The sequence below is a fragment of the Suricata suricatta genome, chromosome 13 (genome assembly GCF_006229205.1).
Source record: "Suricata suricatta isolate VVHF042 chromosome 13, meerkat_22Aug2017_6uvM2_HiC, whole genome shotgun sequence".
Lineage (NCBI taxonomy): Eukaryota > Metazoa > Chordata > Mammalia > Carnivora > Herpestidae > Suricata > Suricata suricatta.
Genome location: NC_043712.1, coordinates 115,559 through 134,253, shown reverse-complemented (window position 1 = coordinate 134,253; position 18,695 = coordinate 115,559). Strand labels below are relative to the sequence as shown.

Below are 18,695 nucleotides of genomic sequence, written 5' to 3'. Positions count from 1 at the left end.
ATGTATAAGACTAAGCAAAAAGAGTAAGATTCAGAATAACATTTAAATAAGGATGAAAACATGCAGAACAATATTTTTATGGCATATATGTAGTGAAAGTATAACAGCTTGTGTGGGAATGATGAACACCAGACTCAGGGTGTGCTGCGTCACTGGGGATGGCCTGGGGGAGTGGAAGGGGGAGGGGTCCCCCTCAAGGAGTGCCACCTCCCTTCAAATGCTTCAGTTCTCAAGCTGGGGAGTGGGCACACGGAGGTTTATTAAAATGTATTCATCATACCTCTCTGAATGCTTAAAATAGTACATAAGTAAAAACTAAAAGGATTACAGAAAGATAAACTAAGTAGACATTAACCAAAAGAAAGCTGGTGTAATATTAACATTAGCCAAAATAGAAGTTAAGGGAAAAAAACATTTAGGAAAAATAAGTATATTATATAATGACGAAAAGAAGGCAGCAATCCTGAATCTGCCTGACCTACCAGCACGGCCTAAAAATACACTGAACGGAAACTGATAGAAGTCCACGGAAGTCCACATCTTGTAAGAGGTTTACAGTACATTTCTTTCAAACCATGGGATGAGGCTGACAAAAGATGAGAAATGATGTGGAAGAGCTCGTGGAAAGCAAGTGCGTGTTGGCTGACGTCTGCAGAGCCCTGCACCCAGCTGACGGACAGCACACAGAATGGCCGTTACAGAGTGTTCGCAGAAACTGCCCATGAGTTAGGTCACCGGGGGAATTCCTACAGAATCTGAAGGGTGGTTATCCGATAGGATACATTCTTGATATATATGAAAATAATAGAAACCATTAGTAAAAAGTTATTTTTTCCCATATTTGAATGATGAAGGACCAAGTTAAAGAAGATATCAACAATGCACAGTATGAAACACTTAGATGAATAATTATATGGAAACCAATTTGAGAATAAACTATTATAAAAAATAATATCAAAATTTATGGGATGAGCCTGAAGCAATACGTAGAGGAAAATGTATAATCTGATATGCAATTATTAAAATAAAAGAGGGGTGCCTGGGTGGCTGAGTCAATTAAGCAGCTGACTTCAGCTCAGGCTATGATCGCATGGTTCATGAGTTCAAGCCCCGCGTCGGGCTCTGTGCTGACAGCTCAGAGCCTGGACCCTGCTTCAGATTCTGTGTCTCCCACTCTCTCAGCCCCTTGCCCACTCGTGCTTTGTCTGTCTCTTTCTCAAAACTAAATAAACATTAAACAAATATTTTTTTAATAAAAATAAAAGCAAGACTGAAAATAAACTAGTTAAATACTCATCTTAAAAACCTAGAAAAGAGTCTCTGGTGGCGGAGTCTAGAGGAGATGTGCCAAAATGGTACCTTGCAAGGGGAAGGAAAAGAAGAAACAACAGGTCATCAGCCTTGGACCTCAGGTAGCTAAAGGAGAAAATGTGTTTGGTGTGTGCCACATCTTTGCATCCTTTAATGACACTTTTGTTGATGTCTTCGATCTTTCTGGCAAGGAAACCATCTGCCACGTGACTGGTGGATGAAGATGAAGGCTGATGGATATGAGTCCTCTTCTCCCTACACTGCCATGTTGGCTGCCCAGGATGTAGCCCAGAGGTACAAGGAGCTGGGCCTCCCTGCTCTCCACATCAAACTCCGGGCCACAGGAGGAAATAGAACCAAGACCCCTGGACCCGGGGCCCAGTCAGGAATGAAGATTGGGCGGGTTGAGGGTGTCACCCCCACCCCTTCCAGTAGCACCTCAGGAAGGGAGGTTCGCCGTCTGTGAACAGGATTCCTCAAATTACTGGTTTCTATTAATGAATCGCCTTTGTGTAAGCTTAAAAAAAGTACCTATAAAAGAGAATAGAGTAAAACCAAAGAAAAAAGAAAGCAGGAAAAAATGGTTCCTAAGCAGACATTAGTGACACAAAACTAAAACATCAAGAAAACAAAATCATAAAAGCTTGCTCTCAAGAAGATTAATAAAGTAGATAACACTATAGCAAGACTGATCAAGAAAAAAAACACAAATAAAAAGTATTGCCCCAAAATGAGGTGTAACTACAGGAAAGGGAGTGATTATTTTAAATCCCAAAGAATATTATGGCAAGAGATTTGAAAACTAAGATGAAACATGCACTTTTATAGGAAAACATCAAAGATTTAAATTAGCTTAAGAAGAAATTAAAATCCTGGATAATTTTATAACCATTAAAGGAAAAGAGTCTGTAAGAGCTCTTTCTCTGCCTGGGCCAGCAGTTTATAAGGTGAGTCCTACCAAGTATGTAAAATTCATTTGTGGTGCTGACCACAAGATTAACATACAAAAATAGAGCTTTCCTGTATGATCTGATCATTCAACTAGAAAATTTAGTTAAATGAAAGATTTCATTCACAGAGGCAATAAAAGCCGTAAGGCATCAAAAAATCTACAAATAATATGCAAGACTTTTATGGGTGAAATTATAACTTGTTATTAAAGGACCTATAGATATGGTATGCAGAGGGTATATTTATAATGAGGAGGCCTTAAAGTGGCAAAGGTATCTGTTCTTCTAGTTCAAGGTATGAATTCAATGTAGTCCTGATGCAAATTCTAACAGGACTGTCTTGGAATCCAGCACATTGATAATGTGGAAGAGTCAATGTCCAAAAATGGCCAAGACAATCCAGGAAGGAGGGATTTGCCTCCCCACACGTCAAGAGTTTTTACAAAGCTACTGCAGGAAGGTCCGTGAGGTTTAACGACAAAATGCCAGAAGACCAGACCAGGGAACCCAGAAACATGCCCAGGCTAGGTAGGAAGCCAGTCATATGAGGAGGATGGCATTATATCTCAAAGGGGAAAGAATATTTAAAAATGTGGGTCTGTGAAAAGTGGCTTTTCACTGGGGAAAAAATAGATCTTCATCCCCATGCGTATGCAGAGCAGTTACCATCAACTCCAGCCAGATTAGAAACCTAACTGTGAAAAACCAAACTTAAAAATGATTTGAAGAAAATGAGGAGACTCTCTTTATTATGGCCTTCAGATGGAGAGGAATTTCTTAAATGAGGTTCAAACAGCAGAAAGCACGGAACAAATGACACATGTGGCCGCATCGCAAACACTGTGTCCTAAAACAGAAACAAGCTGAGAGCATCTCCAGTAGCCCCTGCAGACAGAGGGCACGTGTGTGCAGGGACAGGCACGCGAGTGTCACAGTCCCGGCGGGTAAGACGGGGCATCCGAAACCCAAGACCGCTGAGGAGGGCCCAGAAGTCAACACCTGACCAGCTCACCCGGCCACCCCGCAGATGGGAGCCGTGCCCACCACAGATGTAATTTAGGGTAAGCAATTTGGAAATCCCTCGTAAAGTCAGAGGCTGCCTGGCCAGCCAGTTTCAGGCAGACCTTTCATGCAGGGAAACTCTGTAGCAAAACCCTGGAAACAGCTAAGGTGTGGTCAGGAGGTGCGTTAGTAGATGACTGAAGGATCGGGGTAGGGGACGTGAGTGAGTGGACCTGTGTGTATTACATGGATAAACTTCAAAGATACACTATTGGATGCAGATAGCAAGTTGAAGAATGATGATGATGCCTTCCCATGTGTGTTTTTCACACACGTGGCATATTTTGTTTACAGATACGTGGCATGTTGTGTGGGTAGAACTCTACAGACACAGTTCTCACCAGATCTGTGAGGTGATTCTGGGCCCTGATGCCAATGGGACAGTGAGCAGTGTCCATTAAAAATTTTTTTTTCTTGATGTTTATTTTTGAGAGAGAGAGCATGAGCAGGAGAGGGGCAGAGAGAGAGAGGAAGACAGAATCTGAAGCAGGCTTCAGGCTCTGAGTTACCAGCACAGAGTCTGGTATGGGGCTCAAACTCACAACTTGTGATATCATGACCTGAGCCAGAGTCAGACGCTCAACTGGCGGAGCCACCCAGGCACCCCTAGCAGTGTCCGTTTTCATTGGTGGACACATGAATGTCTGTAACTTGATCCTTTTGTACTTTAAAAAAAAATATAGTAGCAAAGAGACACATGTTTCTTGATGGAGCCAGGATTGCATTTAGCTACCCTCATAGCTGGACCCACTGTTGCATCATATATAAAATCATGGGCTATAGATGGCTCTGGGGGTCGGGAATTCTGTCTCTTTGGCCCTGCCTCATCTCTCCAGCTCATCGCTACAGTTCTCTTCCTTGCCTTTGCTCACCTTTTCCTTCTGTTTGGCACCCCCCTTTCCATTTTTGGAAACACTCGAGCATATTCAATTGTTGAGGCCTGACCCAGCTCCGCAGTCATGTCTTTCTGAAAGTTTTTCTGGAGGACCCTGAGCCACCTTGACCTACAGAAACACCATCATCCAGAAACCTGTTCGTGTGTGTGTACACAGCCATGTCTTGACTCTGAGCGTGCACACGCATGTGCATGTGGGTGGAGGTGGCCATGTAGGCATGCCTTGTGGTACTGTCCCTCCACAGATCCTAACAGGAGAGGACTGGAATGCAGTGATGTATCACGGGATCGAATCGCAAGGTGGAGTCAGCAAAGGGATGTTCTCCTCTTTTTATTTCATTGTCCTGACGCTGTTTGGAAATTGTATCCTTCTGGCAGTGTGTTAGTGCTCGGTCTGGGCCCAGGAAGACTGAGGGTGCGGGGTGTGTTGGCCACAAATAGGAGAGGTGCCTTCTCATCCAGTGTGAGCGATGGAGCTTCTCCCTCCAGGGACCTGGCTTAAGTCTAGACGGTGAAGATTCTGGAAGCAGCCTGCGCTTGGGGGTCTGGAGGCGATGGGCCCAGGCTGATGGAAACATGAGTGGTGCATACACTGTCCAGAGGGGGATTGTATGGTCAGTGGCAGGCTCGGGAGGGATGCTGTGGGAAGACATGGGCTTTGAACACAGGGCAGTAGGTTTCCCCCCACCCCCTGCTTTAATTCAGTAATTAAGTTTTGGTACTGGGCTTTGAAAAAACTTCCCCTGCTGAAAATCTTGTACCTGTAGAGAAATGTAAGGCAAGGTTTCCTGTAGTAGGTGCCAGTCGAACATGGGAGGTGGGTCTGTGGGGTCAGGGGAGAGCCCAGCGCAGGTGACAACTCTGCCTCAGGCAGGTCCCCTGGGAGAAGGAGGCTGCTGGGCTCATGATGCACACAGGGGGCAGGGCCGGGAGAGGCGAGGTGAGAGTGTGGCCCCAGTGCTGGGGCAGTAAATGCAGGCTGAGCAGGGGCACTCAGGTTCTCGAAGTCTTCTGTACATCAGAGCCCCCCATAGAGGGTTAAAGCCTAGCTTCCTGCCCAAAATGTACATTCTACCACACTCTCCTGGGGGTGCTGGTGTTGGTTTGCGGCCTGGGGACCCCACTTAGAGATCCGCTGCGGTAAACGTCCTGCAGGGCCTGGAGGAAGATCCGAGCTGGCGATAAACACCTGTGAGTTGTCTTCTCCCAGGCTGACCTGCCGGCTCTGCCTTGCCCCCCGCACCCCCCCCTCCCCAATCTGGACCCTTGACCCGTTTGTCCCTCCTTACCCCTGTCTTGCTGGCTGTCATGCCAGCCTGTGACCTGTGACATTCCAGAGCGTATCCCTCTCTGACTCCATCGGACCGTCTCTCCTGTTGCAGACCTAGCAGGATTGTGCCATCTGTCAGCCCTGTGTAGTTCATGGCTCACGTCCTAGACCCCAGGGTGGGGGAGCCCCCCCGACCCAGGAACCTGAGCGTGAGGCCTGGGAAGGAGGAGCCAAGGTGCTCAGGAGGGACAGTGTTTTAGTGTTGAGCAGACAGGTGAAACCTGGGGGCTGGCTGAGAGGAAAGCTGGAAATGGCAGCCATGGTGATCAGAGAGGGAAGGAGCCTGAAGTGTTGGCTTCAAATGGTGGGGGTTAAGGGTGGGGGCAGGGAACAGCTTCTGTCCAGAAAGAGGTGCCCACACCCCGAGAGACTGAGCAGTGGCCTGAAGCTCTTCACAGCTAATTCTGACCCTGCATGGTCAGGCCAGGTGTGTCAGCAGTCAGGCCTCGTGCTAGCCAATGGGAATCGTTCTTGGTGCCCTTGTGTGTCCCTCTGGCTGGGCCTCAGGTGCCGGGACACGCCCTTAGTCCTGCTCTCCAGGTGTGGGAAGTCCTCTGAGAGTGTCCATGGCTGTGATTAGTATGGGGAAGTGGCCCCTGGCCTTGGTGTCCTGTCCTCTGGTCTCTGCTGGAGCCCTGAGCAGCCTTGCCACTGAGGCAGTGCCCAGGCGTGTGCCTCCCCCCACCCCCAGCCCCGCCCCCGAGACTCAGGGGTGCCCCCCTGCCAGACTGGGGCCTTACCAGCAGCAGTCATTGCTGTCGGCCTCATGCAAAGCCAGCTGCTTCTTAAGCCTCGCACTGGTGGGAACAGCTGCAGCCTGGGCTGTGGGGTGAATCCCCAGGCCTCTGGTGAAAGAGCTCTGGTCTAGGAGACACAGGGCTCTGGCGGGGGTGACTTTGCCCCCAGAGGACATTGGCAGTGTCTGAGACATTTTGGTTGTCATGACTGAGGTGGGGGGCTGCTGCATCGGGTGGGCAGAGGCCAGGAATGCTGTGAAACATCCCAAGACAAAGGGTTGCCTAGCTCCAAATGTCAGTGGTAGAGAGGAATGAAATGAACTGGGGAGGCCGCTGGGGAAGGCCCAGAGGGCCTGAGACACAGTGCCGAGCAGGCAGCGGGTGGTTCTGGGGAGGTGCTGCTCTGAGGTGCACAGGGGAGAAGCTTGTGGGGAAAGGTGACTCAGCCCCGGGGGAATTGAAGTGACTCACGTCGGTGGCCTGATCTGGAGAGACTGGAGGAGGGCAGTGCAGAGGGTTAGCTGCCCACCACAGGCCCATGTCTGGGCCATTTGGACCTCTCCTGACTGCGGGATCCTGGGTGGGTGACTTACCCTTTGTGGCCTTTATTTGCTCATTTCTAAAAGGGGATTGTAGTAGTGCCTTGTTATGAGGCTCCTGGAAGGGCTTGGTGAGGTAGGGTTGGGGGGGCTAATGTTGTCTGCCATCAGCATGCCTTGGGTGTTGCTTTTGCCACTCTAGCAGGAGGGCACCATGAAGCAGAGGGTCCCAGGACTTCACTTTGAAAAAGGAAGGGCAAGAACCACACCGAGCAGGTATTCCTAAGTCTAGCCTAGAAACTGAAGGCACTGGTCACAGCCAGAGGTGCATGTTTATGGTCTGTCTTAGGTGGTCTCTGCTCACAGGACCCAAAAGGTGACAGAGCCCCATGTGAAAGCAGGAGGTGTTGGTTGGGAGGCCTCTCACACTGGCCAGAAGTTTGGGAGAGGTGGGGGGCAGAAGTAAGAGTCCAAATTCATCCAACACAGAATCTGAGCTTTGGGGCTGTAGAGTCAGGCCTGAAGAACTGGGTGGGGAAAGAGTTTGCATGGGCTTTATGGGGAGTTGATAGGAGACCGAGTGAAGGAGGGATGGGCAGACCTGGCAGCCCAGCTTATCTGTGTCTGAGGACGACAGGGGCCAGGGGAACAAGGGGACTTGAGGGCTGCGTAGTCACCGAGGATCTGGGGAAGCTGTAGCATGACTGTGGGAGATTTGGTGGCGGGGAAGAGGGGCGGGCAGAACTGTTTCCTTCCTTAGCTGGAGCCAACCAGACACTCTGCTGAATGTCTTCCTGGCCATCGCCGTGGACAACCTCGCTAACGCTCAGGAGCTGACCAAGGTTCGTGGGTAGGGGCACCCCCTGCAGCCCTCGAGGGGCAGGGAGGGGTGGGCGGGGCAGTATGTGTGACTCTGGATGAATCTAGAGAGCCAGGACGAGGGCCAGTCCAGGGTTAGGGACCCATGTGATCACCATCCACTGGAGTCGCCTCAAGGTCCTGGACAGGCAGAAATTAGGCTGCCACTCGGGTGTGGGGGGGTGGTGCTGAGGAAGCATGAGAGACGGAGTGAGGAAAGCAGATGAGCACAAGGGCAGCTCCTGGAGAAGCCAAGACCTGGAAGGACTGGCCAGAAAGGCAGGAGGATTTATGAAGAACAGGAGATGCAGCCCGGAGAGCCCTAAGAAGTGAGGGGTGGGCTGCGCTGGGTCCCTGCCCTTGTCCCTGGGAGGCGAGGGGCCTCTGTGGTCAGTCTGGAGTGTGCGTGGCTGAGCTTAGGCAGTCACTGGGCAGCTCTGTCCTCAGATGCCAGGCCTGGCTGGCGCCTGGAGGAGCAGCTGCCCCCCACCCCCTTGTCGGCTCATTTGTGCCTCAGCAAGACGGCCTCTTCTCCTGACTGTGCCCAGCGGGCGGCATCTAATATTCCTCTCTTATCCCTGAGCTGGTGGGGGGTGTGATTATACTTGGCTTCCCCTGTGGTTTCCTTCCTGATGACACAGCCCCCTGCCTGGTCTCCTTCACCCTCACAGCCATGGACAGTGCAGCCCTGGCTCCCGGGTGGGGGGTCCTTCTGCCTAGGCAGGCCACCTGAGGGAAGTGCTTCCCTGCTGCAGAAACCCCACATGCTTGCCATCTTGGCTGAGCATGTGGCCTGCTTGTGCACCAGCCCATGTACGTGTGTGTGTGCTGGAGCTCACACCTGTGCACAATCCTGTGTGTGTCTGACACAGTCCAACCCTCACTATGTAGTACATCCCGACTCTGAACATCATCTCTGTTCTGGGGCTGAGCTTGACTTGGACCTTCCCCTGAGGAAGGGAAGTTCAGGACGTTTCTGCAGTCAGCAGCGGTGTGTGCAAATACACCACGGTTTTTCTGACAGGTGTCAGGTGCCCTGCTGCCCCCACCCTGTTCTTTGGGAGGAGTGCTCCAGGTGGAGGCAGGCCTACTCAGTGTGTCTTCCTTTGCTTCTGCTCCGATTTCCTCTTCTCCAGCCCCAGGCCTGGGCTGTGGCAGTTCCTGTGGGTATAGATGCCTCCCCTGCTCTGGCTGCTGCCTCCTGAGGACCTGGAAGTCCCACTGGCCTGCTCATTTCTGTTGTCGGCCAGGGCCGACACTGGGCTTTGCCATCTAGGAGTGGCTGGAGAATGACTGTTCCTGGCCCCTGGCTGGACTTCTGGGGGGTGGGGGGTGGGATCCCCTGCATCCAAAGAACATATCTTGGTGTCAGGATTTCTGGAACCACATGAAATGGGGTACCCAGCAGCACTGGTGGTCTGGGTCCCAGCTGTCTTGGGGCAGTGGTGAGCTTGAGCTTGACATTCTCATCATCTCTTTGGGTTGTGCTATGGGTGAGCACACACCAAGGAAGCGATGTCCTTGGGGACCTGTATCCACGCAGAGACATCCTATGAGATAGCTCCTTTGGACCAACTGCTCTTATTCAGGAATTCCCTTTCTTTGGGAGGTGGGGCAGGTGGAGGCCTGTCTGTGTCAGGCTGTGGGGCATTTCCTGGGCTGGCTCTCCTTCCTTTACATTCCCACAAATGTATTACAGCATTACATTCTTTTCAAAGTGGAAATGAACTCTATGAAGTTTGTAGAACACTTGTCCTCTCTGCCCCAGAGGGCTCTAAAGCGAGATGGAGTCCTTGGCTTGAAGAAGGACCTCGATAGGGGTGTTCTGTGGGAGATACAGCTTTGCCTCCTCTTTGCGGGCTTAAGCTTGAAGACCTCTTCACTGTGGTGGGAAATCTGCAGGCAGCTGACAGGGGTTTTCATTTTTGCCATTTCGGGGCCTCTAGGAGAAGATTTAAGGACGTTTTGGGCCACATTGGGAATGCTAGCTTCCCCGGAAGCCAGGTGGGCCTGGGGTTGGGGTTTTGGGGAAATAGGGGTGGTCTCAGCAGTGTCAGTGGAGAATATGGAGCCCTTAGTTTCCTTCCATGGGCTCATGGGCTCAGCCCAGAGCTTTTCATCTAGATCCTAGAAGCAGAGCATGTTGGGTTTGCCCAGTGACATGGGGTCGGGGCCAGAGGGTCTGCCCAGAAGTCCACGCCCTTTCCCATGGAGGGGTTAGAGACAGTGCAGGGGATCTACACATGTGTCAGAGAGCCACGGAGGTCCTCCCAAAGAACTCGGTGGGGGAACACTGTCAGGCATTGTAAGTGGCTGTCCATGTGTTGGGGGACACAGGGAGGGACTTTTCACAGTCACAACTAGGGACAGGTAGACAGATGTGATCTGATGGGTCCAGGAAGGAAGGCTTAAAGGCTATGAGGTAGCTCTGCCTGACCCACTCCTGATGACAGTTCCTAAGGGTGATGCTGAACCAGGACCTGTGCTCGGGGTATGGAATCCTGCCCCTTGTCCTTGCTCACGGTTGTGGGACAGAGCCTGACTTTGTTCAAGTGAGACAGGGCCTGTGGGATGGAGGGGCAGCAGGAGAGAAGAGAGGAGGGATGGGTCTGCGTTTTGGCAGTGCTGAGTCTGAGATGCTGTGGGACAAGCACACAGGCAGCAGCCGGGTCCTTGTGGCTTGGATGTGTGTACGGCCTCAGGGCGCAGGTGCGGGGCTGGAGTCACAGGCTGTGAGCACCCTGGGACGGGCCCACGGCGAGAGGGGGCCGAGGCAGGAGTCCTGTGGAGCATGGCCCAGAGCAGCAGGTATAGGCTACCAGAGAGCTTGTGTGGAATTGGTGCTCACCGCCGGAGCCTGGATGGATTGTGCTCATGCAGGGGCCGCTGCCTGGCCATCGGGTGTAGAGGGTAGGAGGGACTCGGAGACCATGGGAAGAAGAGCTCCAAAGGCTAGCTGCACACTTCTGTCTGTTCAAACAGGATGAAGAGGAGATGGAAGAAGCAGCCAACCAGAAGCTTGCTCTGCAAAAGGCCAAAGAAGTAGCTGAAGTCAGCCCCATGTCTGCTGCAAACATCTCTATTGCTGCTGCGTAAGGCTCTCGGAAGCGGACTGCAGGGTGATGGGGGTGGCTGCAGAGTCTCTTGGCTGGGCCCCCAGCAGGACCCTCCTTCCTGGGACTACCTCGGAGCACCTTGTGTTGGCTGTGGCTTCTCAGCACACAGCCTCCCCCAGGAGCTGTGATGAGAGGGAACAGCTTCCCTCCTGCAGGAGTCTGTGAGCAGAGGGTTCATCGGGAAGAGTCTCCATGGCTTCTCCCAGTCTGGGAGCAAGGTGTGGCAGTGCGTGGCCCTCCCATCATGGGTGGGATCAGCTTTCATTAGCTCCTTGACAGTCTTGGGTGGCTCCAGAGCTCCTGGTGAGGACTGTGAGTCAGGGGTAGGGTACTGATATGTCTGTTTCATAATTTTTTAAGAGTTTGTTTATTTAATTTGAGAGAGAGAGAGAGAGAGAGCGAGCAGGGAGGAGCAGAGAGAGAGAGAGAGAAGGAGAGAGGGAATCCCAAACAGGCTTTGTGAAGTCCCAAACCGTGAGATCATGACCTGAGCCCAAACTGAGTCGGACACTTAACCAACTGAGTGACCCAGGCACCCCTCAATATGTCTACTTTCTACACAGCTTTTTAGGAATGTATTTTGTGAACTGAAAGATTCTAGGTGGTATTTCAGCAACCCAAGAGACTTAATGCAGTTTCCCAAAATGTCTTTGAGGTTTCAGTATTGGGACAGAGGTCAAGGGGAAGCCTTGCTGATGAGAAAAGGTGAAGGTGAGGTTGAGGCTTCCTTGGGGAGGCTGGTCATCCCAGGGTTCAGCTGAGCTTGAAGGCACATTGCAGAACCGCATCTGGAGGTCTTAGGGCCTTCAGAGTTGGGACAGCCCAGGGCCAAAGGCTGCAGTGTGCTAGGGCGGGGGGTGGGCGGGGGGAGGTCACTACTAGGGGAGGAGAGGGATGGGAAGGGGGAAGGGCAAGTCTGGCCTGCTGTCAGGTGGCCATGGAAGAGCACAGAGAAGCTCTCTTTTTGTTGGGAGCTCGCTCTCTAGGCCAGGCTGAGTCTGTCTGGAGCTGCCGGCTTGTCTTTGGTGCCACCCCATCACACAACTCCCATTTCCCATGTGGACTCATATGGCCCCCCCTCCCTCTCTGTGGGCACCAGGAACAGCCACAGGTACATCTGTGGTGACACGTGTGTCTGCACTGCTGAGTGTGAATGCTGGTGTGTGGATGTGTTTCCCGGGAGTGTGGGCGTGCAGGTGTGAGGGAATGCATGTGTCTGCTTGTGCTTGAGTGTGTATGTGCCTGGGTGAGTGTGTATCATAGCAGCCCCATTCTTGTTTGGCGGTCCCAAGAGTGATGACCCGTTTTCTAGGAAGGCCTTTGCAGAGGACCTGCCCCTAAGCCAAGTAGGAAGCACTGGCCCCCGGGGGAGAAAAAGCTAGAGGCGATCACAGGTCCCTGGGGGCCCCCGGCAGGGGTGCAGGGGGCCTGAGGGGAGCCAGGCAAGACACAGCAGTCATTTCTCAGACAGCTACTGGGGTGCTCAGGGTTTAGTTGTCTCTGTTTTGTTGTTTGGCTGATTCAGTCACTTGGTCGGCTTGGTCCTGGGTTTGCTTTGAGGAGGTCGTGGTGACCTGGCAGATGGCTCCTTCTGAGCTTTGTAAAGTGCTGGTGGTCTGCCTTAGCAAGGGTGGCAGGTGAGCCTTTGACTTAGTCATGGGCCTTGTGGGTTTCGGTTCAGCATGTGCCCTCTCTGCTTGTTCTGGAGGTGAGTGCGTTGTTCCGTGGGCCCTGATGCCTGTCAGAGCTGCCTGTTCCCTGGGGGCATGGGGCAGGGCATCTGTTCCCATCAGGGCCAAGATCTCAGAGCGGCAGGTGCCGAGGCCCTCAGCACAACCAGAGAGCATGTCAGGCCACCAAGAAAGGTCTGGATGCTCTTCCTCTGCCCTGTCCTCATTTGGGGAGACTGCTGTTTGGAACAAGGCTGCAGACTGGTGTCCCTGGGCTCAGCTGCTGGCCGGATCTCCGCCGTGGCGCTTCTCTTCTCCTGGCCGGCACCCTGGGGATGCACAGGTATTCTGCCTCGCAGCAGGTCCTGAGCTCGTGTCAGCTCATCACGTCACGGCCAGCCTGGCGCGTGTGCAGGCCTTGGTGCCTTGTTCCCCCTGCTCGGGTTCCCCTGGGGTGTCGCTTCGGGCCGCTGTACTCTGTGGCATGCCCTCACTCTGCGTTTGTCAGACACGGCGGTCAGTCTGATGTGATCACTGAAGATCCCGCACACTGGGTGAGGTCTGAACTCCTGGGTGTGTGAGTGTCTGCTCTCCTTTTTGTGCGGAGACCTCTGAGCACTGGAAGCCGTGACTCAGAGCTCCTGGTGTCTGTCTGTCCTCTGTCCACTGCCCCCACCCCCCAACTGTTTCTGTTCTCCTGGTGAGTTGTGTCCGGTGGACGGGCAATCCCTGCTCCTTCCCCACCACTGGGGTGGGAGGAGAGTGAAGCCTCCGAGAGGCAGTCACCGGGACCCCGCTCCCAGCGGCCGTGCCGTGTGGTCTATGTGGGGGGAGGACTGGTGCAGATGCTCTCCATGATGCTGGGAGGCCTTTCGTGCGCTTGGTGTTTGAGAGGCTCTCCCGGGCCTTGTGCACATCACGCGGAGCCTGAGTGGCCAGGGGCTCCACGCCTCCTCAGAGGGGTGTCCCTGTCCCTTGGAGTTGGGCTGCAGCCTCAGATGACAACCACTTCAGGCCCCTGAGAGGGAAGGGTTCGTAAGGAGGACATGGCCCTCTGGTTCTCTGTTCTTTGTCAACCTTCTCCTCACCTGGACTTCTGAATACTGGTGCACACTCTCACTCACACAGTTCATCGACCTCCTGGGAGTCACAGCACCCTGGCACTCACTGTCATGCATGCTCACGCTCACACTGTTCACACTCAGCTGGCCAGTCACTCACACAAGTTCACACTCACACACACACACACACATGCTCATTCACAGCCCTACACTCATATCCACATTCTCGTATACTCACACACCATACATGCATTCACATTCTGTCATACACTGATTGGTATGTGTGTGCGTGTGCGCACACACACACGTTTGCACCCAGGACCTGAAGGGGGGGTGAGTTGCTTTGAGCTCCTCATAAATGTGTGTAGACTCTGTCTTGAGAAGGAGGAGCTGGGAAGCCATCTGGTCCTCCCCCAGGGAAACTACCTTAAAGGGGAATGGTTATAGAGATCTTTGGTTTCTCTCTGTTGGTTTTGGAAAAGCCTCCAGAAAGTCCCTGGGAAAAGGCTGGAGCTATACCCAAGAAAAGTGGGTGGTGACATAGGCTGTTAGCCCCTGGGACAGGTGTTGGTGAGCTGGAGGCATGTGGCTTAGAGCCTGGGGAGCCAAGGCATCAGGTGGGCTGGGGCAGAGCAGGGTGCTCAGGTGCCGGGGCCCAGGTGGAGCGGCAAAGGTCAGGTGTCCTGGGCTAGCTGGTTTTGCTCCATCTTGAAGGCAAGGCGAATGCCTAGGTCATCCCACCACAGCCCCATGGGAGTGGGACACCAGGTGGCCGGGGAGGACCATTTGGAATTTTGGGATGAGTGGCGCTGGCTCTCTCCAGCCCCCCTGCCCTTCTAGGGGCAGAGTGTGCTGAGCCGTGGTGGATGGGCCCCGGGACCGCAACTTCTCTTCTTCCAGCCATGATGATGTGTGTTCTTTTTAGCGTCACTTTTCTGCCGGATGCTCTTTCTTTCTCAACTTCTCTTTTACCCCGAGGTCTCAGCTGGTGCCCATTCTGATGGAAGCGTCCCTGGCCTCCTGCCCAGATGTACACTGCAGCCTGCGCCCTGACCTGATGTGGCTTAAACATGTTCTTGTCCTTTAGAACCCTCTCTGGTTTTCTCACTTTTGTTTGTTTTGTTTTTTGCATGTGCAGTTTTGTAAAGCACACTCGAGGTGCTGCATCCCACAGCTCATCTGTCTCCAGCGTAAACTCACCGTGAGTTGCTCTGCTGCGGTACCATCTGTGGCTTCACGACGGCTACATGTGAACACCTCCCTCCACTGCTAACTGCTTTCCCACCTCCAATCACTTGCTTCAGGGGCAGCTCCAGGAAAGCCTTCTGCAGCTGGTGGGGGACAGTGGGCATGCTTCCCAACGTCCCTGACTCCTGCTCATGGGCATCAGCCTCTCTGAGCTCCACCCCTCTTCCTCTCCCTCCTGGTTGTCTTGTCTGCTGTCTGTCCCTGTGCTGTCTCTCTGGTGTCTTGAGCACATTTGCTTCTCCTGAGGTGACCGCCGCTGGGCACCAATGGGTGCTGTCTCCTTATGGTTCCCATGACGCAGAGTTTTCATTAGGACTCACAGAGGACAGTTATGGGGTCCATGACCCTTAAGAAGTTGTTCTAGCAAGAGCAGAGTTACTGTCTCATGTTAGATCAGCCAGATGCTGAGGTAGAGCCATAGAAACCCCAGCGTGGCCCTCTTGGAGGTGACACCAGTCTCAGGGGGGAAGTCGTCTTGGGAGACTTGTACCCAGGGGCTTTCTCCCAAGGCTGAGACCAACCCCTGCAGGTGAGAAGTGCCTGGAGTACTTGAGTGTAGTCAACCCACTTGGATGGGGGTAGCCGGGTGCCCTCTCTGTGTTCTGATGGTGTGGGAGCTCTTGGCAACCCTGAGCCACCTGCTCCGTACTCAGCCAGTGCAGAGCTGGGTTCAGCTTGCCCACAAGCGCTTGGAGCTGCTGGCTGCTGGGGCCCTGATATCTCACAGGGTAAGAAAGCTGGGTCCTGGATGACTGATTCACAGGGTGGAGTGGAATGTGGATGCAGGTATTGATGACATCGCAGCGGGGGCTGCTTCCCATTATCAGCAGCTGTGAGTAACTGGCTCTCTCGGCCCAGAGACTTCAAAGCAGGGCCATGCCAGTGTGGCTCCTTTATGGGTCTTACAGGCATCCGTGGTGCCGGGGTCAGGTGTGGCTGAACAGGGCTGTACCGCAAGCTGAGGTCAAGACATCATGGAAGTGGCTCAAAGAGCCTTTTTAAGCAAGGACTTTGCCTGGGTTATTGTCAGCTGTGTGTCATGTTCTTGCTGCTTGTGAACTCAGTGGAGAGGTGCAGAGACCAGTGGTGGCCACACTGCTTTATGTGCCGCACACAGCAAGGGCAGAACCGCAGCCAGGTGGGTGCAGGCCGACTCAGACACCAACGAGGAGGAGAGGCCTGCTGCGCAGACTCAGAGACATGTCCAGAGAGGGAGTCAGCAGCATCGCTGGTAGGTGGTTGCAGACAGTTTCAGGTGGCACCAGGGCCCAGAGAGGCAGAGAGACCCAGCAGGAGCAGGGCCAGGTAGGGCCCAGAAGGGCCATGTGACACAAGTGTTCAGTGTCTTGCTCCCCGTGGCACCCTCCAGTCTAGCAGGTTAGCTGGTTGCTGGGAGAGGAGGAACTGCAGCCCAGGGTAAGGCTGAGGGCACAGCCATGTGGCACGAGCTCATCCTCACCCGAGCTCCCAGCCACTACACGGTTCCCACTGTCTTTACTTCCTGTCTGTTCTGACAGAACTGAGCCCCCAGTCTTAGGCTGTGTCTCATACTAACCCTGCTGAACAAATGGTGCCAAGTCCAGGTCCATGTCAGGCTGCTGGGCTGACTGTCAGTCCTCGTGGGCTCTTATGCCTGAGGAGTGACCTTCAAGGCTGTCATCCCTTTCTTGTGGTACAGCATTGTTGAGCTGGGTTCTTTGTTTTGGTGCCAGCCTGGTATGGGCAGGTCCCCTGCGGCTTTACTTTGAAGCTAAAGAAACAGAGAGTGGTGGGGCTGTTACAAGGCGTCCCCAGGAGCAGAGCCGCACAGCTCCGGTACGTCGGAGGGGGCAGCTCAGGGCTGGGGGTGGCAGTTGAAGCTGTGGGGTAGCAGACGGCCTGAGAGGCTAACAGTTGTTACCCCTGCGTTGCTCTGTCTGTGTGCCACATGGGTCCCAGGTGAGGGACAGACATTGTACTCTTCTGCCTTCACATTTTTGAGGCCCTGCCGTGGAAATGGCTCCCAGCGCTGGAGCCTGGACTTCACTCCAAAGGGACAGGACTCGGTATCATATACTCTGTGCAGGTCAACTGCAGGGCCTGGGCTTTCCCCCACCTGGCTTACCTCTGTCTTTGCAGGTCTGCACGGTGCTCAGTGGCCCAGGGCCCCGAAGCTGGTGGCCTCTCCAGCCTGGGTCCTGGGGCTGGTGGCTGTGTTGGCCTGGGGCCCCTCAGGCCGTCACTCTGGGCTGCAGTGTGGCAGCAAAGTTGGGGTCTGGCCAAGGCCTCACATCTTTAGACACCTTTTTTCTGTTTTGCCTTTGCATGCGTCCTGACCCTGGCTCCGTCAGCGGCCCACTGTGGGGCCCTCTGTGAGCCGCAGCCTCTAGGCTCGGTGTCTTCAGTGGTGAAATGGGGACGAGGGCAGCGCCTGATTCCTGAAGGGGGTTGTGCAGGTCGGATGAGGTGGGCATTGCGGCCTGTGGCACAGTGTGGCCCTCGAGCCATACAGGTGCCACAGCCAGTGTGGCTCTGACACTGCCGCCACCACCACCACGGTGGTTCCAGAAACCTCCAGAGGCTGAAGGACAAGACTCTGGCCTCACTGGAGGTTTCTGTTTGGCCGAGGTGAGACTGGAGTTGCCTACTTTGGAGTCCTTATTCAGCAAAGATTCCAGAATGCAAAGGGCTTCCCGTGTACCCTGGGCTGTAGAGCCCCACGTGTGACCACGTGGGTGAGGCTGGAGGGTGCCTGAGGCTCTGGTAGCCTGTGCAGTGAGGGCTGAGTCTGGGGCACAGGCCACTCCTGGTGCTGGAGGGCTCCTCTCTGTGCCGGTGGACGAAAGGGGCTCTCTGTGGAGCCTGGAGAAAGGAGGACACTGATGGCCGTGGGAAGTAGCATCTTTAGCCCTAGACCTGAGTGCTGGGCTCCTGGGAGCAAATGGTCACTGAGCCCAGTGGCAGCTGCCCAGGTGGGGCTGATCACTTTAGGGAGCAGTTACAGCCTACACTTTGCTCCTGTTACGGCCAGCTGCCCCTGGCCCCTTGCTCCCTGGGCTATTGTCCGCCCTGCTCCCAAGGACCTGTCTCTTCTCAGGTTCTGTCACAAACACCCCTGCCTCCTTCTGGCCAGTGGCTGTCTTTCTGGAGGTGGAGATGGAGAAATACCTCCCTGGGCAGCTCTGCCGTATACCTGAGCAAGGCCCAGGCCCCAGGGCTGCTGCAGGTGGCCCCCTGCCTCCTGCCTCTTCCTCAGTCCCGCCCCATTTGGACGCTGCCCCCCTCCTCTCCCCATTTCAGTCTTCCTGGCCAGCAGCCCACCTGCCCTGGAAGCCTGTCTGCTGCCTCATGCTGGTGCTTATCATTCCCACTGCCCTGCATCCCTTGGCCAAGGGCCCCTGTGCAACTGCTCAAGGGTGGCTTTTGGCCCCAGCCCGGGAACCCCTTCAGTCCGAGGGGTCACGATGGGGTGGGGGCAGTGCTGAATTCTTGTTACCCTGGGTGTCCCCCACCTGCTCTGCACAGACTGCCAGGGGTCTTGAGGGCTCCTACCACCCCTCCTCCCTGCGTCCACTCTGCCATCCCTCCATCGCTGCGTCCATCTGTGGCTTCCCCAGCGAGGCGGAGAGGTGAGGGGGCGGCCGCTCACTTCCTCTCTCCCCACAGCAGGCCGCAGAACTCGGCCAAAGCACGCTCGGTCTGGGAGCAGCGGGCCAGCCAGCTGCGGCTGCAGAACCTGCGGGCCAGCTGTGAGGCGCTGTACAGCGAGATGGACCCCGAGGAGCGGCTGCGCTATGCCACCACGCGCCACCTGCGGCCGGACATGAAGACGCACCTGGACCGGCCGCTCGTGGTGGAGCTTGCGCGGGATGGGCCGCGGGGCTCCGCGGGAGGCAAGGCCCGTCCCGAGGGCGCGGAGGCCGGCGAGGGCACGGACCC

At 54.4% G+C, this 18,695-nt stretch overlaps 1 protein-coding gene across 1 annotated transcript in view; it reads left to right on the top strand.

Moving 5' to 3' along the window:
• Positions 1–18,695, top strand: part of CACNA1B (calcium voltage-gated channel subunit alpha1 B) — a gene marked incomplete at its 5' end in the record, with an annotated part of 197,213 nt that overhangs the window by 78,819 nt on the left and 99,699 nt on the right. The window contains 4 exons of the mRNA XM_029920961.1: positions 4,464–4,581; positions 7,599–7,666; positions 10,665–10,774; positions 18,423–18,685. Of these exons, the coding sequence (XP_029776821.1) occupies positions 4,464–4,581; positions 7,599–7,666; positions 10,665–10,774; positions 18,423–18,685 (559 nt within the window). The remainder of the gene's footprint in view (positions 1–4,463; positions 4,582–7,598; positions 7,667–10,664; positions 10,775–18,422; positions 18,686–18,695) is intronic.